At 36.6% G+C, this 23881-nt stretch overlaps 3 protein-coding genes across 4 annotated transcripts in view; 1 reads left to right on the top strand and 2 right to left on the bottom strand.

Annotated features, from left to right (window-relative positions):
• The window catches only part of LOC137389810 (dyslexia-associated protein KIAA0319-like protein), a 32380-nt gene extending 27563 nt beyond the window's left edge, over positions 1 to 4817 (bottom strand). Inside the window, exon 1 of one of the 2 annotated variants that reach the window (XM_068075923.1) lies at positions 4788 to 4817. The gene's annotated coding sequence lies outside the window, so the exon portion shown is untranslated. Of the gene's footprint in view, positions 1 to 4655; positions 4737 to 4787 lie in introns of those variants that run through there. The other variant, XM_068075924.1, reaches the window with a different exon arrangement.
• A 225-nt stretch (positions 4818 to 5042) lies between these two features.
• On the top strand, positions 5043 to 22687 carry LOC137392090 (ubiquitin carboxyl-terminal hydrolase 40-like). Its single transcript, XM_068078711.1, has 20 exons — positions 5043 to 5097; positions 5938 to 6148; positions 6475 to 6641; positions 6731 to 6856; positions 7309 to 7494; positions 10268 to 10354; positions 10507 to 10563; positions 12279 to 12401; positions 12917 to 13057; positions 13148 to 13216; positions 14235 to 14365; positions 15654 to 15884; positions 16013 to 16107; positions 16627 to 16700; positions 17368 to 17458; positions 17965 to 18092; positions 19829 to 21015; positions 21447 to 21687; positions 21902 to 22089; positions 22459 to 22687. Exons 2-20 carry the CDS (start codon positions 5941 to 5943, stop codon positions 22562 to 22564), a joined length of 3636 nt encoding a protein of 1211 aa, XP_067934812.1. The 5' UTR covers positions 5043 to 5097; positions 5938 to 5940; the 3' UTR covers positions 22565 to 22687.
• The window catches only part of LOC137392091 (ribosome maturation protein SBDS-like), a 20064-nt gene continuing 18726 nt past the window's right edge, over positions 22544 to 23881 (bottom strand). Inside the window, exon 6 of the mRNA XM_068078712.1 lies at positions 22544 to 22802. Coding sequence (XP_067934813.1) covers positions 22677 to 22802 — 126 coding nt within the window. The 3' untranslated portion in view covers positions 22544 to 22676. The remainder of the gene's footprint in view (positions 22803 to 23881) is intronic.

Here is a 23881-nt window from a genome sequence, read left to right as displayed (position 1 = left end):
CCAAAAATACCAAGTATGAATGACACGTCCCCAGAAAAAACTGCACTTTCGGTATTAAACTGTACAAAGTACAGTATTCGCTCGCAGCAATGGAAGATGTAACATTATTTCAGAGTTGTCCTATCCTGGTCAGCTATGGGAGACTTGATATGTAACTAATTACACAGCAGCATATATAGAGTAGACCATGGCTAGCGGAGATGGAGCGACTGGATGCATAGGGAGTCAACTTCCTGAAAAAACTCAAGGGTAGCGGATTAATCAATGCACCGACACCAAACCATTATATAAAAAAACACGAACGTGCCTTACAGGTTACAGACGTCTGATAAATTAACTTTGCATCCCCAGAAATACCTAGCTTACAATTTCCATCAACTTTGACATCAATATGCACACATATCACTAGCAGGTGCACTATTTAGCATGCCAAAGCTTCATTAAACACAGGCACCGATATTATATAACTACAGGCATAAGCATTATACTAGGCGCTTCGTGTTTCGATAGGAAACATGTCTGACTATTGCAAATGACACAATGAATGACTAAAATACCGCAATAGCTTGTTGCTGTTTGAAGCAAAATTTCATGTAAACCACGTTGTGACCATCACGAAAAAATAATTGATAATGCAGTACAGATACAGTCAAACATGGATAACTCGTCCACGGATAGCTCGAACACATGGTTAATTCGAACATTTCCTTTGGTCCGTTCCCACGTAATGATAAATTGCTATAGATAACTCGAACTCAACACTGTTAATTCGAACTGTTTTTTTGCCTAACGGCTACCGAAACGGTTGTTATCGCTTTAGAAAATCACTTTATTCAAAGCCATAGAGGTAAACTTCATCTTTTCGTAATTCATAAGCGTCGTTATTACCACCATCGGCAAAATATTTTTGTCAACGACTTTTCTAAAAGTTTGGTGAAATTTGATTTATACTGCGATACGATGAATAGCACGGGCTAGCCGGGTCACGCGTGCAAGGATTTTCGCCACGCACATACAAAACAAAAATCGCATGTGGTTTTTGTTTTGTATGTGCGTGGCGAAAATCCTTGAGTGCGTGGCGTAACTCAGCTAGCCCGTGATGAATAGTTTTCCGACGTTGATTCCGTGTTGAATCAACGTCGGAATGTTGAATGTTTAAATCGTCTTAAAAATTCTTGTAATTAAACGTATACGTTGTCTGAGCTACAAAAAACCTATTCATCGTTTGACCTAAACACAGAATACGTGTGTACATTCAATAAGTATCTATTAAAAAAGCGTGAGTGTTATAGAATGTACCGTAAAACCTCGTAAAACTTCTAATTGAACTGCCTCGAAGTGTTGCTCTTAACGAATCCCAGGTAAAGTAAGGTAATCTGCATAAACTTCAAGAAGAAACGGCAAAATTGATCGTGGGTAAAACCCCAAAAGAAAAAAATGTCTTTTCTTTTGAGCATTTCAACAACGATCAAGTTTTGCCAATGTCGATCTGAAAAACGTCCTGGCAATAACATCACCTCAAACAACAAACCAATCTCAAGTGATAGAAAAATCTCTATACTTTTTCATGAAAACGTTTTAAACTTTACATTAGAAGCATTTAATTTGAAACAAGCCATTTGTGCTTTTGATTTATATTATAGTTTGTATATGTACATGTATCTACTAATAAATAAGTAAATATATGGACTTGTGACAGTGCTCTGATAACTTGAACGCTCTGATAATTCGAACACTTTTGCTCGGTCCCTTGAAGTTCGAGTTATCCATGTTTGACTGTACTTGGAAAGCTAAGTGTCAGTAGATCCACAGTATCAACTTCATACTAATGCGTAGTTGCAGTACACATGAAGTTTCAAGTTATGAAGAATGCGCATTCACAGTATGCATGAATTTCGTTATGAATGCATGTGAATTGTAATGCGTCAAGGAAGTAAATGCTCAGTAGAATGCAGCAAGCAAATTGCAGTAGGAGCACAGTTAATGTAAATGCCTACCGTCCATTAAAAATTTGCAATACACCACAAAATTACTGCGTTCCGCACAGCGATGATGCTGTGTCGTTCTCAAGTATCACAATCCTGGGGTCAAATATTCCAAAACCAATAACATGAATGTTCAAATAGTGGCGAGAAGCGTGCGAGAATCAAGGAGAATACACCTAATGTAGGATTTAGGTTATGTTTTAGGGGTAGGATCTAGGCAGTATAGACAGGTTACATCATATAGCCATCACTACTGGTGTAACAACTATATATACATATATATACAATATATATACATACAGTGTATATAGGCTTATGTACATTGTATATATACATGTTGTATATATCTATGTTGTATATATATATACATTGCATGTATACAATGTATATATATAGTTTATATAATGTACATACGTAATTTACTCCAATACTTGCTTCGCATATAAAATTTACGCAATGAAGCAAATATTTTTATAAAAATATGTTGCATTTTGCTTAATTGGTTGTATAACTCAAAAACCTAACGATAAAATCTTTGGACACTTACAAATAACACTAAAACAAATATATTATACAAAAGATGTGAAAAATTCAATGTAATAAACCAAGTTATATTTAAGATAACTAAATAAAACATTTACAAATCAATAAAAAATCTTTTATTGACACTTCTAATACATGTTCAAGTCACTAGAATTATGACACATCTTGTGTGATGCAGAAGGAAGAGAGTGTAAAAACAGAGATGGTGATAAGGATGCAAGCTAATCCTAAATAGATTATGCGAAATTACATTAGCATAATTTATTTATATTTTTGTTTTAGTATTTTACCTTCAATTATGACTTTTACACTTTTTAGGTTTTCTTTTCTTAATTATGACTTTTACTTGCACTACTAATTTCACTACTAAGCGGTTTCATAGATTTCTTAAAGATTTGACCTAACGTTGTTGCTCATACTTTTTTGTAATTTCTTGATTTAATTCTAGGCAGGTATTGCCTTGTTCCTTTTTACTTCTATTACCACTTACATTAGTCTTCTGAGGATACATGATTTTAAAACTAAAAAAGCAATACAAAGCACTGTACAAATTATTTGAAGACCATAAAAGCAAACTAGGCGAAGGAGACTATGTAAATGTGCATCGATTCACAAACTATGGTGCTTCAAAAATCTTTGAAAATTGAATATTAAAATTGTTTTGGAAATTGGGACAAATATTTGCTAAAATTTCATTTTGCGCTATGACAAAGTTGTACATAAGGTGATACTAAATCGAGATTTGGCTATAATACTGCCCAGATAGACATGATGCACATGTATATAGCTCTATGTATGTATAGAGAGTTAAGGCAAAGAATTCATTATAGCCTACAAGGAACATCACAAACTACCTGTTATTATATGATATGCAACATAATTTGCTAGAATATTTATGGAGTAGCACTGTTAAACAATAGATTGCGATAAAGCAAACATCTGCAACACTTAGATAAGAGCTGACAACAGCCATTCATAATGCTTACACTGTCTAATAGGATTTTACTCTACAATGCACATCTATAAAACACAAGCTCTTGAACAATGAAAGCTGTATGAATGTCAAAATCATCAATTTTAGCGGTATGCATAGACAGGTATATACATAGCAAGTACAGTAATTTCACACCGACAAATGCAAGGCTGTATGATCTGATGCTTAGGTTTAGCGATAATTTTAGAGAAATTTTACACAAGATTCCCTGCAGTGATTCTATCAAATTTAAAGACTAGTCCAATGGCTAGCAGCCGTTGGCTTCAGCAACTCACCCAGAAATAGGGCTAAATAGCAGATAAAAGGTCAGCTTTAAGCTAAGAGCACAAGATACAGGTATACTGATAAGAAGTTATTAGTATGAACTCAGATGTTTCATTACATTTTAAGATCTGACGACGGTATTCTAAGTTACACTCTCCAAATAAAAAAGCTAGCAGGCACTTTGGAGGGGACTATTGCTTAACAGTGCCACAGCCAGCATTTCATTCAGCAGATTATGTTTTTTTAAATATATTGGGATTCCCAGTAAGTAGGTTGTCTACTTATCGGTATAGGTTATCTAGTGTTAACTGCTTCAATTTATACATCCAACTACCAAACTTGGAAAACAGTTTTTGCATTTTTGTCCTCATGAAGATGAAGAACACGGTAAATTATGCAACATTTTGTTAGACTATTTTGTCAATATAATCTGAAGCCTATCTATAAAACGTTTCAAACGTTACATATATGGCAAAAGATGACTAACCTCCCCAATCCGACTAATATAGGTCACCTATAGTGCCTTTCAACAGCGTAAAAATGAATTTTAAGCTGTTGGAAGACATATTCAAAAGATACTAACCAACGGCAAATAATAAAGAGACCTAGTGTTCAGGTTCGCCCCATTCAAAAGTCATTGTCTCATTCAAAAAGAAATTGTTAAACTATCAATCTCTTTTGACGAAACCCTAAACAAAACAGGGCACGTTACGTATGAACAAAGTTTTGTAAGGCTATCGAGCGTTGTAATCCACCAAAATAATATAATGCGCAATACTATAATACTTTAAATAAATATTAGAATACAGCTTATGCTGTAGTGTGAGAAACTAAAAGTACCATACCACTGCTCGACATTTAGAACTTACTCTCAATATATGTTCGAACTTGCTTATTGTGATAATTATAAACACACACGCAGGGATAAAATGTAGAAACCTCTCCAGAATTTGATGATTATACCCTACTTTCGCTAGTGCTGTGACTTTTAATATGCTTACTAAAACGAGGTTGATCGCACAACAAACTTATTTGGCACTAAACGCTAAAGGCACTAGTGATCACAAGCACGCAATGCGTTGGATTGGTGCGGTGGTTCGGGGAGATGTAACGGGTTCTCTCAATTAACAGCCACTGCACGCATCGGCCTACTGGTACCAGATGCCCACGTTCATAATACACGCACGCTATTTCAAGCGAAGCAGACTATATAATAGCAGTAATTGCCCAATACCAAACTGGGCTATACCTACGATGGTCGAAAGAACAATACCTACTAGAACATGACTGCTCGTACTTGCATTTAATACTGTACGTAATGGCAAAATTAACTGGCTGGTTAAAATTGAAAAACTGCCGTTCATTTTAATCATCGATGTATTTACTATCCATAGAATTTGGTCGAATTCGTTTTGTATATGATTGGCGTCTGGCCGTTTCAAACGATTCGGAATGTCATTGAGAGCTTTTATTGTTGTGTATCTAGCATATTTTTGACCAGAAACAGTTATGGTATAATAAGTAGTACATGTATCACCACATTCAGTATTTACATCGTTGAAAAGACAGTTGTCCAAACAGCGACTGCCGAATGAACAGTTCGTTCGGTAATACTTTGACCAAAAAATGTAATCGGTATACATATATTGTTATCGTCAATCAGCTTTTGGTGGCGTAATATTCATAAACGCCATATCGTGTAAATACATGAGGCTCGTTTTTTGTTATAGAATATTAATACATTCAACATTTAAAAATTACTTCGCACACGCTCGCGATCATTTCTTGTTAGTACGTAATAATATGCACGTGGTGTATTTGTCTCACATCGACAAAATAATTTTCACTGCCTTTTCAATAGCTTTGCCATATAAGTTGACGAGTTGGTGAAATAGTAGGGGTGGTGGTGGTTTATTAAGTATTCAAAAAATGATAATAAATGTTACGTTGTGTTCACCTTCACCCTTCTGGCGTCGCTTATTAACAAGAAGTTGGGAGGGCAAAACTGCGCTGCATCAAACTGCCAACATGCCTGCCTTAGCTTAAATCGTTGAACCTAATCTTAATGTGGGTTTATATTAGCTTTATCTACTTGTTGTCATATATTCACCAACTAAGTAGTTTAATGGACTTGGTTGTTTTATACTGTAGACAATGTTTGGTGACATGTTTGATGATGAAGTTGATGTTAATGCCGCTTCAAATGATCAGATTACTATAAAGTCTGGGAAGGAGTCAATTCCCAAGCCTCGATGTATGGGCCAAGTGGGTGGTACCAACATTGTTGGTATTATCAATCAAGGGGCAACCTGTTTCCTCAACAGTCTCATTCAGACTCTGTTCTTCACTCCTGAACTCAGAGGTATATTTTTTCTAGTTTTGACACCATTTGTAGTTTTAATAGTTGTGGAAGCATTATACTAATTATATTTTCCTTCTGCTAATGCTAGGCTATGACAACTGTTGATAACCGGTATGCATTTGTCCTAAACTCGTGATGTACTGAAAACTAAAAGATTTGGGTCATTTTACCTAAAACAGTGTAAAAGATTATAACATTATCTTGGTTTGCGGTGAAGTCATAGTCTGTTACAAGGTTTTGTATTACATTTACTTTCATCTCTGACCATCTTTTAAAATTATTTAGCAGTGTTTTTTGAAAAATCCAATTCAACTTTTTATTTACAGATGCTGTGTTCTCGCTAGCGAAAGAGGAGCTGGGTAGCCGTGGTGACGTGAATTATAGAATTATCCCATCACAACTCCAGCTTCTCTTTGCTAACATGCTTTTGCTAGACCAGGCAAATGTCTCCACAACGGACCTTACTGACAGCTTTGGATGGAAAAACCGAGAGGTGAGTATTAAGCGATCACCATAAATTCTCTTTTTTTACTGGTTGTTCATCCTTTTTTGTTAATTATTTTGAATAATTTCCTACTTTAGGATTTCTGTCAACATGATGTACAAGAGTTGAATAGAATCCTCTTTAGCGCTCTTGAAGACTCCTTGGTTGGTTTAACTGGTGCCAGCATGATTAGTGACCTGTACCGAGGAACCATCGTCAACCAGGTAGTGCTTTTGTATATTTTTATCAGGCTCGGTGTCTCTTAATGCTTCATTGTTGACTAGGCATTAAATTTTGTGTCCACTACTGGCTAATAGATATTCATTTCTTCTGCATGGCGAAGATGTATTTATTACCATTGCTATTTTTTGTACCCTTCATATTGAGCTTGGTTTATTTAGATTTTAGATTTATTGCAGTCTAGCACATATCACTGTGATATTGATGTAATAGCATGGCATGAGCGGCCATACTAGAAGGTTCTAAAAAGATTAGTCTGTGTATGACAGGGATTTCTGTTATTATTAAAGAGTAGAAAAACTGCAAGTCACATTTTATTCTGATCTTGCGGTAGTGTAATCCTGTCTGCATATTATATATTTATAGCGAATAATGTTATTATTAAATGTAATATGATATGATCATTCTTTGCTTAGCAATATTTAACTGTTTCCAGATACGATGCACTGAATGTGGGAATGTGAGCGAAAGAGAGGAAAACTTCCTGGATCTTACCGTGGCAGTAGCTGGCTACTCTTCTCTTGCTGACAGTCTGACAGACTCGTATCTTAATACTGAAGACCTCACTGGCAAGAATCAGTACCTCTGCAGTCACTGTGATAAACTGGTTGACGGAGAAAAGGTAACACTCATCCCTCGTTTTAGTAGACATTCATACCGTGATTCCATGAGATACGAGCTCAGTTCTTTGCGTTTGTATCTCGAAGCTGGTTTGCTCATTTCTCCCAGTCAAGTTCAATGCTAGTGTTCAATATTTCTAGTGTAATGAGGCCTACTTGAAGCAAAAACTTGAAACAGCTATGTTTATGCCGGTGCGGGACTGTTGTAATTGTCATACCTGCAACAATAAATTAATAAATATCGAATTGTTTTGCTATTATCAAATAATTATTATACTGGATTTTACTAGCATAGTCAAATTTCTACATGCAAAGTAAATGTTTCTATTTTTTGTTTGTATGTTAAAACCTTTGTATGTTAGAGCAAATCTATCTGTAAGAATACACTGTAATTTGTTTAATTCATTTTATAGCTCTAAACTTGTGATAGTTCCTTTAAAACTGCAATATTAGTTACAAACAATATTATACGTATTAAAAAATACATTTTATAAAACTTTATGAAAAGAAAAGATTATTAAAGGTTGATTTGCAACAAAATTCATTACAGTTATTTGGTATCAAAAGATTCACCATGTCTTACTCTGTTGTGTTGTAAGTGCCAAATATGTGGAAATGTGATTACAAGCTCTTAAAAGCTCAAAAATGAAAAGCCGCCGTAGATTGGAATCTCTTTATTTCGATGACGTAACCACAAAATTTGGTTATCGTCTTGTCACATATGTTCTCACGTGAATTGAAAGGCCAATACAAAGCTCAATATAAAACTTATCGTAGTACTAGTTTATGACACTTCGGTTTTTACCAAAGACCCCGTATCAAATATAGATGCTCGCTACCTTACAGTTTTGTTTCGGCCTGGTCTAATCGGCAAGTCGTAATCTGATCATGTGACCCAATACTTCGCAAATAATTTTCGCAGCACTTTTTGATTATCACAAGTGACCAGCAGGCTCGTCATGATTATCAGACAATGATATGTACTCATCCAAGCTAAGGCTAAAAAATTAAAGGAATTTCTACGGTAAGTTATAAGATATCACTGCTAAAAGTGACAGCATTACGATGACCATAAAATAGACGCGTAAGAACAATAGACATAGTTTTATTGAATGCGTGAACTATATTTGTGAAAATAATTCGACGAATAAGGTTGCAAGAAAGTGTAAACAGAAACCATCTCTCACAACTACATCACATTTGAGCCGTTTTGGAAAGGGAATCCAAACTACGGCGGTCTCGTGTGGCTGCGATTTTCTGTTCGTTTTTGAGCTTTTAAGAGCTTGTAATCACCTTTCCACATATTTTGCACCTACAACACAACAGAGTAAGACATGGTGAATCTTTTCATATCAAATAACGGTAATGTGAATTTTGTTGCAAGTCAACCTTTAAAGTAATGATCAGTAAAGAGGGTTTGTATCATTACCTCATCATAGAGACAGATGACCAGAAGTGTAGGCTCCAGCAATGCATAGGTTTGATGGTAGGCTGAGTGATAGAACTATCTGGTGTAATTAATTCAACAGACCAAGTAAAGTTTAACCTAAATTAAATTACACAGATTTTTATAGTTTTTAATTTTCACCAGCCTCTTTATCTTTCCTTACAAGACTGCAATTGTTTCTGAAACCTCAATTCCTCATGTTGGAGAGTACCTTGAGTGACAAGTCAAATTTTTTTTCAAATTTCATATTATATTCTGGATATTCGTACATTGAGGTGTGCAGGTCTAATCTAATTGTTCTAGTGCTCTGTGCTTCAGAACAGCACTAAAAAACATAAAACATTAGTAATGATAGCTCAGTAGTTATTATTGTACTGACTGCTCTAAAGAAGATGCATCTAATCCACTTTCTAATTTTGTTAACTTTTGTTTATGTAATAGTTGGTGAGTAGAAGAAACACTCTTAGTGCATTCAATTCGGACTTGGCAAATGTTGATTTATGAGTATAGTATGGTTCAACGAAGCTGCTCAAACAACTGGAACATCTATTTATATATTGGTTTTTTATTTATATAAATCTCATTTTTTGTCTGTCTGTCCGTGTGTCCAGTTATAGCGATAAAGTTTTAGGAATGAAAAATCCACTGGATTTGAACTTAAAACCTCTAGTTCTGCAGACAGGCATTCATCCAATACGCTACGCTGTCCAACTGGCTATACTATGGAATAAATTGGGCACATGGTTATTACACATGTTAATATTTTATGGCTTGACACTGCAGCTAGCCCTATGCGTGAAGCCATATCAGAAAAAAATTCATGCTCATATTTGAAGATAAATATTTTAACTCACATGGGCAACAAGACTATTGCAATCAGTATAGATCTGTAGTCGGCACTGCAGCCGGTGCAGTATGAATTACACAAAAATAAACACAGTACACAGAAATAAACGCAGTACACAGAAATAAACACAGTACACAGAAATAAACACAGTACACAGAAATAAACACTGTATGCAGAAATAAACACAATACATAGAAATAAACAAAACAACTTCATTTAAAAGTTAGAATAAATAAAGTAAAGTAAAAATGAATTTTCTGTGCAAAAACTTTTTTATTACCCGTACAATGCCAGGCATTCACCTAGTATAGATTATAAGTAATATTTGATGCTTCTGGCTATAGAGATAATAGAACACCCTCTATCAAAACTTCATACTGTATTGGTTTGTAGGTAGTCTGCACCTACTGACTAGTTTCAACATTCATTGCTAACTTTCTTGAATATCGTCACAGGAAGTTGATGTATTCCTTTTTTACAGGGTGCCAAGCTGCGAGACCTTCCTCCCTTACTCACATTCTGTCTCTTGAGACTCACTTTCGATATCCAAACTATGCAGAGGAAAAAGGTTAGGGTCATATCACTCGGCGTGATGTAGAGCTAACCTCTACATGTGTATGTTATAACTTGCGATTGCAGCATCATACCTAGTTTGCTATTGAAATGCTTTGTCTAAAATGGTGAATACATACATGTATATCTTTGTGTTGTTATTTCTAGGAGACATCCTATTACACATTTCCACAAGAGATATCCATGGGCGCTTATATGGATGCTGTGAGTGTTTAAGCTCTGATTGCAGACCTATTTTACTGACCTTTGCCTTTAATTGCTTTATTTGATTCCATTAGTCAACTACCCTACTGTAGGGGGTCCTCCCATGTTTTGCGACGATTCTGACGACCTGACGACAGGGATATTTAAAAAGTGACAGACGAGACGACCATTTATCAATGTAGGTGACGAGGTGACGATGATTGTGTAAGTAGGATTACTAAAGGTACGGCTATACGTAACAAATTTTTCGTTGGTTCTGAGTTCTGGCCGAAATCACGAAAAATGCAGAATTAATCGGTCAAAATTCACAGAATTATTTGAGCTGTGCATGCCCACCGAGTTCGTCGACGAAAAGCTTTTAACAGATTAAACAAATTATTAGCGAGCACGATTCTAGCAGCTTTAGCAATTAGTATAGTCCAAGACATGTATCGCGACACACAATAAAATTACAAAAGCAATTCAACATAGAACACACAATGTAACTGTTTAAGTTGCGCTATTGTTGGTGAGCGAGCACGACTCTAGCAAATTTTAAAATTTATGTAGTCCGAAAACATAATGCGACACGCAAGAAGAATATTACGGAAATTCACCATAGTAAATACGATGCAACCGACTTGATTGTGCTAAAGATGGCAACATTTTCTACCACAAAACTTGCTGCTAAAAAGGAAATATAATTAAAAAATAAACAATTTGTAGCTATAGCGTCCAAACAATAAATACATACAATAACGCAATCTAAGCAGTTGCATCGTGTATACTATGTTGAATTGCACTTATACTTTTATTGTGTGTCATTATACGTCTCTTGGACTATACTAATTGCAAAAGCTGCGGGAATCGTGCTCGCTAGCACGATTCTAGCAGCGCAGAATAGTTCTGTGTGTTTTAATCATTTCGTGATTTCGGTTAGAACCAACGAAAAATTTGTTACGTGTAGCCGTACCTTTACTAACTTATTATTTGTCCATAAATCAACACGTTCAACAGAAACCTCACTAGTTTTGGTTTGAAGCATCTGGTCCAGCATTTATAGACTGCCAAATAATTAAAGTAATCAGCAATGAAATGCCACGGCATTTTTAGCAAATCCGTTTCCAAGTCTGTGACTGACAGTGATTATTAAAGACAATCTTGGTCTATTTTTAGTACAAGAAATGTAGCCCTAAAAACCTGAGACGGCTGTCACTCTTCGCGGAGTAATCAGCAACGCTACCAAACATTACTAATAAGTTTGTGAAGGTCGCTGGTTGAGCTATGCTGTTGGTTAACAGAAGTTCAAACTGAGCAAGTTTCAGGTTTTTAACGCAACCCAGTGCCACCAGAATGGATATTTGTATTAAAATAACGAATGTGAAGAAGGAGGTTCTTTTGGTTACCAACTTGAAAAAGGTGACAGTGATTTTAGAAGTGACGACAGTGATTTTAAAAGTGACTATTCTGACGACAACTTTGCGTGGTAAGACCCCCACTGTACTAGTACGTTATCTGTAGGGTAATTATTGGTCAAGGTATAGGAGTTGTCTATCCATGAAACTAATAAAATTTTCTCTCTAACAAAACTACTATTAGATTGTTTAATTTGCGATTTGCCATTACAGTTATCAAATTATCAGTTAATGAATAAAATTTGAACTTTACATGAGCTTAAATGATTGAATATTTTGCTGATTGATATTTTTAGCGTAATTTTCTTTTATTTTTTTCAGGAGTCAGAGAAGTGTTTAGACTATGAGCTGTTTTCTGTAGTAGTACATAGAGGGGGTGCACACGGAGGGCACTACCATGCCCTCATCAAAGATATTGATGAACTAGGCCATTGGACCAAACCGGTATGTCATAGCTATTGTCTCTGTTTCTTACTTAAACATGTTTGTTCTATATATTTAATGTGTAGCTAAATGGGCACGAAACTGTTTCAAGTTTAGGTCAGGCTCACTCCTCACTATGTTTGTTCATTACTCAACATCATGTAATACTTGTGCACTTGTGTGAAGTAAATTTTTGGAGGTCAATATCTAAGTCTAAAGATGAGCTTGCACAAAAGTTTAGTAGATTTTATCAGGAAGTATCAGTATTTTTCTATCATTTGTGATTTTTTTATGTTTGAGGTGATATGATTGCCAGGATATTTCAAAATTAAAATAGATAAAACGTGATAGCAGTTTAAGAAAAAGAAAAAACTGATAGTGATGAAACCCTGATATTTTCTTATAAAATCTACTCAAATTTTGTGTAAGTTCATTTTTATATAGTTCTATGGTAATATATTGAAACTGATTAGCGTCTTATGTCTGATTTTATGGCTATGAGTTTAAGTTTTGCATCAACTCATCCCGTCTTCCAGAATGGTAAACTAGAGACATCAGAGAAGGTTCCATCTCGGAAAGCTGAGAAGGAGTACCTGCAGTTCGAATCACCAACTGACCTGCTTGACCATATTTTGCTGAGTGAGCGAGACTGGGTGTCAACTGACTACCTCTCTCAGGTTAGTAATTCTAGTCTTACTTGTTCATTGTATCTTTGTCCGTTAGATACGAGTGAAGTCGGCACTTTATTATATCGGTTGTCTGTGTAGAGGATAGTACAAGAGACTGGGGTGAGCTGGAATAAAAGGTTCAAGAAGAGATACCAGTCCTTAGCAAGGGTAAGTCTCTGATTAGTTTCTCTCTTGGCTGTTCGTGTTTTGGGTAAGACCAGTAGATCTACTAGCATAACCGGTGTTGGTTCTGTTATTCTTGTTAGTATGTTAGGATAGCTCTCTTATCTGCACCTATCAGTATGTTAGAGTAGCTCTCTTATCGGCACTTATCAGTATGTTAGGGTAGCTCTCTTATCTGCACCTTTCGGTCTACAGATAGTAACGATCGTAACATTTCTGTTTTGTTTTCGAGTTTATATATTGACTTTGAAGTTTTCACATCAGCGCTTTTAGTTAATGGGTAGGTTAATGGTTATAACAATCACTTTTTACTGTTTAGTTATTACTCAGTCATGTAGATAGGAAGTAACAGTGTTTAGTTATTACTCAGTCATGTAGATAGGAAGTAACAGTGTTTAGTTATTACTCAGTCATGTAGATAGGAAGTAACAGTGTTTAGTTATTGCTCAGTCATGCAGATAGAAAGTAACAGTGTTTGGTTATTGCTCAGTCATGCAAATAGAAAGTAACAGTGTATGGTTATTGCTCAGTCATGTAGATAGGAAGTAAAAGTGTTTGGTTATTGCTCAGTCATGCAGTCATGTAGGTAGAAAGTAACCCAAAAGTTTCTGCAAATTCAAAGGGTACATAGCAATGTGCCTTCACCACACAAATGACAGCAAAAGACGCTACATATCTATAAGAAGCGCTGTTTTACATTCTTTGAGTATTGGTTTTTATGGGCTAACTGTAAACACTGCTGCTCAAGAAGGTAACTGTGGATCTGTGGATCTTTTTATGGACTGGTTTTTCAACTCACGTGTGACATACTCGCACGTTATGATAAAGTTTGATCTATTCGTAAGATTACAATTCTAATCAATAAATTTCTCCATACTAACTCATTGCTATTAAAAGAGAACGGAATTTATAAAGAAGCCTAGCAGGGGACAGTTGCTTTACAAGCTACATTTGCTTTTGAAATTTACAGTAAATAATCTGCAGCCTTCAGCATGTGTTGTAGTTCCTTAGCAACCATCCGGACCGTTACTTGTTCGATGAAGCTTGTAAAAAGGTCAAAAGCTGCTTTATTGGAGACACCGCAGATCCTGACAAGCGCATCTCCGAGGTTGCCAATTGTAGTCCGGAAACCTTGTAAGTTGATTTCATGTGAATCAGTCATGCTCTAGTTTGCTCACTTTGAGACCATTAGCTAGGTAAAGAGTTGGGTGAGAACTTGTTTTGTAACCATCAAAGCTGCTTCTGCATGCTGTTTGTGGCTCATGGCAGGTTTCCCTTCTACCACTAGTTGATAAGATGCACAATAGATGTGACTAGGTGGAAATATCATTTATATTAGTTTCAATATATTTCTCATTTTTATCTATTTATTCTTTCATATCCCAACCCTTTTATCTCTGCATTAATTTGAATATAATTTCCCTTTAATGTTTGCTACCTGAAAATGTAAGTAATTGTGCCATGCTGCTGCCAGCCTGCATTGACTTACGCATCCGTGTCTAGGATGCATTTACCAGCCCCACTGCTATGTCTAGGATGCATTCACCAGCCCAACTGCTATGTCTAGGATGCATTCACCAGCCCAACTGCTATGTCTAGGATGCATTTACTGGCACAACTGCTATGCTGATAGCTAGAGCTCACATATTCTCACTCTGTATTCAGGTATACTCGACCTCACTGCACTGAAGGTGTATCATGCGCTATGCATATGGGGAGATGGTTGCATGTGATTTTTAAGAACTTTATCTGCGCTTGCTAAATAAGGACGTAATAAATAATAAAGTGATCAACTTGTATTAATTATTAATTTGTCACCAGATTTATATTTTTACATGTAAATTACCTAAGTATTTAGATTATTGTACTTACCTGTAATTGCTGCAAACTATGTGTCATCTGGTAAGTTTTTAAAAAGTTTTCTTTATAAAAGAACATATTTCAATATTCTGTAAACTAAAACATGTGAAAGTTTCTTTTTACCGGCCTTTAAATTGTTAATTTTTGTCTTTAGTGTCGTATATACTTGTATTAATCATTGATTAGGCAGCTGCTCTCAAGTGAACCATTGCGCAATTGTTAAGTCCAAAAATGCAAATTTAAATTCAGTTTTGAGTTATAATTATATCAATGAATGAAAAGTTTTTGTTCTCAAAATTTATAACACTAGTCATAAATCTTTCAAGGTACTTCATTCTAAAAATAACTTCAGCTTCTATCCGGAATACACATCCTCGAATTCGCTCCATTACTGAACATATAACCATGCACAGCTGCAAAATACTTTAGAATAATTGCAGAAAACTTTGTTTCCTATGCATACTTTAGAAGGGTATGTAGTTTTTATCAAATGTACTCGATGCTATGCTTGGCTGATATTGTAAATGATTGTGTACCCACAGCCCATATTTTGGTGTTTAAGGTCTACAGAAACAGATGCTCACTGGTTTTCTTTGGATGACAGAAAAGTTCGGCCTGCCAACAAGTCTGACATAGAAAAGTATTTTGGTGGCAAGGAATGCGCGTACATGCTTTACTATAGACAGAAATCCTTGACTCGACCAGCTGATGCTAAAGGCAATGTGTATCATCATGTGCCAGAGCACCTAGTAGCAACTGTTAGCGACATCAACAGCTCCATGCGATCACTGAGGTTTGACAATTCTTCTTGTAATTTTATTGATAAGATATATTCTAAGCTAGCCACTGGAGTGTGAAAAGGCATTTGTTTATTCTGCTGTCTTCGAGTATGGTACATGTTTGTAGTATTATTCCTTATAGGGAATCTGAAGAGCAGCGACTGAACACAATGGCTGTTAAAGTTTTTCTCCCCACTGAATATACATTCCGAAATGGTTTCATAACATGTAAAGCTGGTGAGTGGAACATTTTTACTCCCCTGTAAATTCTTCGAGTATTTTGATTCACAATGATGACATCCATTTTCTAGTAATCTTTCACATTCTGATTAGCCAATTATTTCTGGAACTTTTTGCTGCAAAATTTAATATAACTGCACATCTCAGTTTCTCTTTACATTGTGTGTGCTATGTGGGCTTGTCTTCTGAGGTAGGCTATAAATGATTTTCTATATACAAGGCATTGTAAGCTTCTATATTACAAGTGTATATAAAAAAGTTAGTTTTCATCGAAATTTTACTATGAAATAATGTTTTAAATGATTTTATTTTATAAATTGTGCATTGGAAATATGTATGCATGCTGATAGCAAATTAGGTTTGTGCCAACTTTCTGGAGTTTTCAAGTTTTGCAGTGTTTTGTAGTTTAGGAACATCTGCTTCACATGGTCTGAGCATGCTCAGCAGTATCTTTACTAGAATATTTGTGGGCCTCACATTTTTGGTGCTGTGGCTGCTAAATCATATGTATTGAAGGCCACAAGTACATGGAATTCTTGTTAGACCAGCGAAAAATGCTTGATGAGTGTCTGGATGAGATGTTTCATCAGGTATGCTGCCATTTCATATAAACTCTCTGTATGTAGTGTTTTTTGATTTGCCGATTTGTTTCTACTTATGAATTTTTTGCAAATTTTTCAAAGGTTGGTAAGCCTAGTTTATGCGCACAATATCTAGTTTAATTACACTGCCTTGTACCATGTTGGATTATTCCAGTAGTGTGTTTCAGGCCAGTGCATCGGTCTACCTCATAAATTTATCAAGCTGAATGAGCCCAGAAAGTTAGATCACCCCCCATTTTTCCAATAGGAGTTCTTTATATGGTTGTCACAGCAACCAATACTGCTACCAATAGACTAGTCTATTGATAGCAGTATTGACCTATATCTTAGCCTGCATTCTATATTCTATCCTACACCAATATCCTATTCTGGATGCAGTATAACGAGTATTAGACTAAAATAGGAGTTGTGTTTTCTTTCATGCACGGGTAGATAACCTTGCATTGCAGGCCTTTATGGTTTAAATATTTTCAATTGCTTCCATCACCGTTACAATCGGTTGATTGTGTACAAAAAGAATGCTTATGCTCTATTTTTGTAACAATTATGTTCACAAGCTACTGGAGGTTATTCATCAATTTAAATCTGTCTTTCAACCCTCTTTCTGTACTGTGTTATGAATAGTTGCCATAATCATTTTCTATCATATTTGAAGCTACCAACTGAGGAAGTTCTTGGAAGAGATAGTGATTGGTATTTGGTAAAACAAATAAATGATGTAATTCACTTGCTGGAAAAGCTGTCGGGTAAGTGTAACGCAGAGCTGCTGTCAATAGAGTAGCTTGTTTGCTTGGAAAATGGTTGTCTCATTGTGAACTGTTGGTGAAATGAAGTGTTTGATGTTAAGCCTTGTTGAAAATGGCAGATGCTTAATTTTTGATCATTTTAAAAGACATAAAAGCCAATCATCTTGCAATTTCGAGATGAGGCTGAGCATTTGCCTGTGCAATTACTGTATGCACTGCCTACACCTTCCTGACGGTGTTATTTATCTAATCAAAAGGCTGTGGCTATGTCTAATATATCAAGAAAGAAAAACACAAAAGATGACCTTTGAGTACTAGCTTTGTAGGCAGTCTAGATGGCATTGATCTACCACTTTGATGCAGTTACACTGTGGAGGGCCGTTCAAACAATGTTGCCATTTGTTTAGTTCCATTTACACTGCTGTCTTGATTATGCATTCCGACTACTAGGTAAACAGCTGTCATTTTGTTGAAAGTGGAAAAGATCGAAGTCTTCACTTTTGTAGATGGTTCTCCATCTGCACGATCATTGTCCTCAATTGGTTTAAACTCTGACAGGGGTCTGCTGCTTCTATCACAGCGCCTTATAGACAAACAGCAAGTGCCTTGCGGACTTGATGATCAACCTTATCGGGTAAACCCTATGATCACACTTGTTTCCGAGTTCACCTTGAAACATAGAAAATATAGAATTCTATATTGGACTTTGACCAATTCAAATTAGACAGTAAAACAAACATTGAGATGTTTGGTTGTATGTACATCTTTTTACTTGAAAAACTTGTGGTGCCTTCGAGAACATAACTCAAGCAATTCTGGCATATTATATTTCTAATCAGTTAACAAGTTAACTTTATTTTTTGGCAACCTAACAGCATGTTTAAAATGTAATCATTAAAGATATAACTTTGGTATTATTTTATTACGCATTGGCTGAAGTTATGTTTACAGCATGGAAAATTGATGTGTTTCAAAATGTAACCATCCTAGAAGCATCAAGCTGGTTCACACTATATCGCCATTAATCAGCGTTTTCCTTGTGGCGTTAATCGTTGATTATGTGAACCGTTGGCATCGGACGAAGCATCGCAGACATGTCGGGAAGGCTTGTAGCTGTCAAACTTTCCCGATGCTTGGCCGAGCATCGATGACTGCTTTTTAAATGTGAGCCAATTCGGTGATGGTAATTCAGTCTCGAATAGCATGATTATTCATATCTGTTTATGATAGTTGCTGCGGGATTGGTTTTTGATTCCAGCATGCGAAAACGAAGAGGTTTCTTGGCAAAAATTTAATTTAAAAAGATAAATGGAAACACTACATCACAGAGTATTTCCTAATGCAAACGCGGATGGGTTTGTGATAGTGTGAACATGGTTATCATCGATGATCACTGAGGTATTGTGGCATCAACACCCAAATACGATGATATAGTGCGAACCAGCCTTTATGACTGTATAATGTAGACGCTTGTAAGTCACACTACAACAATTATTAAGCACTGGATTAGATCGTAGTTCAGCTGTCTAATCTAAGTTCTCATACCATCAGCTTTCTAGTAAACTAGTAGAAGATTAATTTAAACTGAAAGCATCTTTAGCCACATTACAACACCTGGCACTTATTGTTTTTGGTAGCATGGTCCCTAAAGAATATATTACGTGATATTGCAAGATTTGGCATGTTTGGTTTGGCTTATTGCTTCTGTCAACTGGATGTAATTGTACCATGTCACTTCATCCAGCTTTTCAGAATGCAACGTTCACTGACTAATTAATATAATCATTCATCTCTTTTGTGTGAATCCATCTGTCCGTGTAATACATGGCTACCAACATCAAGTCCCAACTGAATTTATTATGGGGTGTCCGCCTCTCATTACTCGATCTGTCTGCCCGTGATGTTATCACTGGAGGAATAACTTTCAAATATTGATCTGTCCGTAATCTCTCCTAGGCTCAATAATCTCATGTGTCATTACCCGGGATTATAATTTCTCACAATTATTTGCGCTTCATAATTTGAATCTGGTACAGCTTGGTGCGTAATCATCATTAGTGACATTGCTACTTTGCCAAATGTTGGTAGGGTTTTTGAAGCCGCTTGCTAGCTCACTCTGCTAGTGACTTAATACTTGTCATGTCTCTTGCTGTCCTTTGTTCATCATTTATGCTAATTGTACTCATAGCGTGTAAAGTTGATAATATCTGAAAGCCATTATATGCTACTAACAGACAATTTTTTATACCTTTTCTAAGAGCAATTCATTTTTATTTTTATAGTGTCTATATATATCATGTCTTTTATGGGGCAGTTAAAATGTTCATTCATACAAAGGATGTGGACTTTCAATGTTTTGTTGTCTTTTAGCTAACATTCGTCTATGAACTGGTTGAGAAAGAGTTGCTGCTAGCAAAGTCACTTTCCCTGCAAGAGCTGCCGGCTTTAGCTATGAGTGAAATTCAGGCTGAGCCACCTATATATCTTTACACATACATTGGAAAATCCAAACAGATTCACGAGTTGCCAACTCATGAAAACACTCCTTTGCATAAACATCTACAAGACTCCACCGTTGTAAAAATTAGCCATCGGAACATTCAAGAATCTAATGCAGCCTGCCAAAAGATAAAGTTATTCGTGGAAGGAATGATAGAGGAAATAAATATGGAGAAGTGTTCTTTTCATGTTGACCCATCTGATTCAGTTTCATCGTTTGCTGAAGATGTTCAGAAGTTTTTGACAGATCAGTACAAGGTATCACACAATCTTTCCTTTCGTTTGAGACGTTCATGTAACAATACTCACGGTCTGCCGCTTTTCACTGACCGAACAATTGAGGAATCACATCTCAGCGACGGCGACCATCTTCTCATTGAAAAAGGCATTCCGGCAACGTCATCGCAAATGGTATTATACTACCACGAAAACGTGGCTAGCACTATTACCTACAGCATCGTCTGCAGGTGCACACAAACAATCAGCCAGTGTATCCAGCAAATGGTAGAAAATGCAGCACTGAGCGGTGGGGAATATTACATCACGACACTGGACTGGATAGGTGAACCTTTGTCTGTAGTTTATAACACCAACCAGTCTCTTGCAAAAGCTAAGATTAAACATGGAGATGGCGTGCTTCTCATAGAAGGTTTGCCACCTCCAAAGGATGCCGTGGTGATTACGGTCAAGTGGCAACCACAGAACAGATCAAATGGTGTCTGCATTTCATATGCCCAATGGCTGGTTAATTTGATGGGTGACTTGACTCTTGAAGACAGTGAAATACAACCATGTCATCCAATGTATTCATGCTGGTCGACAAAGGTCAGTCGAAAGACCAGCATTGAAGAGATCAAATGTCAACTGAAACCAGCCATAGACGCCGAGTCTGCGCACCCAGTTGAATCTGTTAACCAGATACAACTGCGTAGTATCACTGGTACCCATCCCAGTACTATTTACAAAGTAGATAGCAAAACATTGGAACAATATAAAGTGCGGGGCGCCACCAGCACTTTTTTAGCTGAGATACTTTCTCCGGAAGAGGATGTACTAAGGTAAGCATGTAAGATAGAGGTTCATCATTTCTGATCGAGCAGAGAAGGAAGCCCTCAACTCTGTTAGTTATCAGTCAGCCTAATCTCATATAGCTTTGCACATAATGTTCTGTCCTAATTAGATCCAGCATTTAGCAATGCAGTCTGCATATTTTAATTTGTTGCATTTCCCCTTGTATAATCAGCTATTACCTATGCCTAAGCGGACTGCTACATCGCTTATAATTAATAATTATCCGGCAGACGCAATATTTTGCATCACTTGTACCGGATGAAGGCTTATCCAGTTCACCTGTTGGATAATAAATTACTTGACAGATAATTCAATTGTAAGACAACTCGGAAACATATGTTTATCCTTCATTTACTTATTCAGCGTTCTAAAAAATTCTAAAATGGAAACAAGCAATTTTCTATTTCCTTTCACACAGACAAGATGATATCCTCCTGTTGCTACGGAAAAGAGACCGGATGGCTGATGATTACGGTGTTGAAGAAAGATTCAAATGGGACACCTCAAACAGCTCCACTGCTGCCCATCTCCGTCGTGCTATAGCGGCACATTTAGAATGTTCTGCTAGCCACCTCCATCTAGCCCTGTTTGTGCCCGAATGTCTCGAGTGGAGAATTATTTCTGACACAATTTCCTCAATCACCAGTCGATCAAAAAGGGTATCATACTATTAAAAGTGGTCAATCCAAATGGCTACAACTACTAGCATAGGTGCCAGTATTGCATGAGGGCTGACTACCTGAGCAGGTGGTTATCTAAGAATAATTGGCAATTATGGGATGCCAACTCCCAGCGGACTCTGTCTCTCATCAGATTATTCATGTGAGTTAATAACATAAGAAATGAAAACAGGTTTCAATTAATACTTAACAGGGCAGAAGCAGGCCTACAACAAAGACCTTGGCGACGAACCTTAAAAAAGCACCATATCAGATAGAAGATGGAGATCTTGTCGGTTATATCATAGCTTCAGAGGACTGTGAGGCCATTACAGAGGATATGTTTCAGACAAGTGCAGAACAGCGGCTCAAGCAGATCGGTTTAGATAAGAAAAGGAAACGGTAAGGCAGTTTTGCACCTACAGGCTTAGTCAGTTGTCATTAACACAGCATTGTGCACAAATTCAACTTGAGATATATTTCATCACAAAGATTAACAGTAGCAATGCCAAATATATTTTTTTGATGTTTTGCTAGGATAGGGTGTCAGATATTTCCTAAAGAAAATATTTCTACTTCGTTTCTATTAGCCTCTGAAATAGCATTCAAATCAGTCGCTTTATTTTGGTCAAGATAGAATAGCGGCCCAGTTTCTGCATGTTAATTGCTCTGCTAGCCAAGTAGCTACAATAGCAACACCAGATAGTTGCAGAAGAGAAGTACACAGAATACTCTCTCGCCAGCCTGGTTACATTGAAATATGTTTTGTAGGCGAAAAGAAAAGGCAAATGAAGATGAATGGTTGATACCAAGCAATGATCAGAATCGGAGGCAAGAGAAAGCAATTAGCATTCAAGTAGGAAATTTTACAAACTGATAAAAGGACTGGCAAACCCTGCTTTACAAGCTTGAACACACGTGTATCATTGAGAAAATGTTTGTATTATATTGCACAGATTATTTATTATAGATTCATATAAATTTTTCATTTACAATGTTTCATCTCCTTCCTCGATTTCCTTGAGTGTCAAGACTTCTATGTGTCCTTGGCCTCGGGTCTCTCGTTGCAGCAGTTCTGAAATTTCTCGATAACAGCCGGGGTCTACCAACACCTCCTGCAAGTCCAGCATGGATACAGCGGTTTTAACTAAGAAATCATTAAAACAATACTAAGATTGTTTTTTCCAATGTATTGACATTCCTGGGTCAAGTTGCCAGACAAATTTGCTATATGATTACAAGGCAATGAATGATTTCGTAAATTGTGCACACACTAGTTATGGCTTTTATATCAATCCGGTCAAGTAACTTATATAGCATAGAGATCTAATCAATTGCACACGACCAAATGGTTAGCACTTGACTTGGTTAATGCAACTGGGTGGTAAGTTAGGCAGGTCTATGATATTAATGAACATGAAGAATTACTGAAATAACAATGACAAAGACTTGTGTCTAAATGCCTCACCAGTCAGTGACTTTTACTTCTTGCAGGCAAGTGCATTCTGAAAAACTGTTTTTAGTGTGGCCAACCACACCTATGTCACACGAACCTTCTACATGAACCAATAATATAAGCTTCTCACAATGCTGTCACAATAATGATATGTACATTGATTAGACTGACAATTAATTACATGTAGGGTCAGTTGCTACATCATCATGAGTTGCCTGCCAGCATTAGGTTGCCTGTCAGCATTAGGTTGCCTCAAGGGACCCAATGCAATTTTCACAATGACACTTTCGTATAACAAAACCCGTTTTACGCTATTGTTCGTGATAAAATTTTTGCGGTTGGCCATGAAGAACATAACGCCTTGGATTGTTGAGTTGGAGAGCCTTTTGAATGCAATAAATGGAGTATAATAGCGGTGTGAAGAGGAGTGGGTCACAGAATTGGGGAGAAGTCAGATGGTCTCCGCGATAGCTTCGAGTATGATTGAGTAACAATTATGCAGCTAATTGACTAGGTTACATACTTGAAGGTATCACTGACACCAAGCTCACTGCCTAACACATTGTTCTACCACCTGCGCTAGGGCCATTTTTTTACATCAACTGAGCAATATGATATCAGTTACTGTCAAGTGGTATGAACTGGGGGTAATCAAATTTTCTTATCTTACGTTGATGGGTAAACATGTAAACAATGTGTAGGGGCCGATCTGGGGCTATGTGTCCCCATGTCGTGTCA

The sequence above is a fragment of the Watersipora subatra genome, chromosome 3, assembly GCF_963576615.1.
Source record: "Watersipora subatra chromosome 3, tzWatSuba1.1, whole genome shotgun sequence".
NCBI lineage: Eukaryota > Metazoa > Bryozoa > Gymnolaemata > Cheilostomatida > Watersiporidae > Watersipora > Watersipora subatra.
This window is presented reverse-complemented; position numbering and strand designations above follow the sequence as displayed.

What these genes read in the sequence shown, in the direction of transcription:
- LOC137392090 (XM_068078711.1), top strand. Translation starts at nt 5,941, where the DNA reads ATGTTTGGTGACATGTTTGATGATGAAGTTGATGTTAATGCCGCTTCA. An exon ending in TGGATGAGATGTTTCATCAG is followed by an intron (nt 16,701 to 17,367) that starts GTATGCTGCCAT and finishes TCATATTTGAAG; the next exon opens with CTACCAACTGAGGAAGTTCT. An exon ending in TCACCAGTCGATCAAAAAGG is followed by an intron (nt 21,688 to 21,901) that starts GTATCATACTAT and finishes AATACTTAACAG; the next exon opens with GGCAGAAGCAGGCCTACAAC.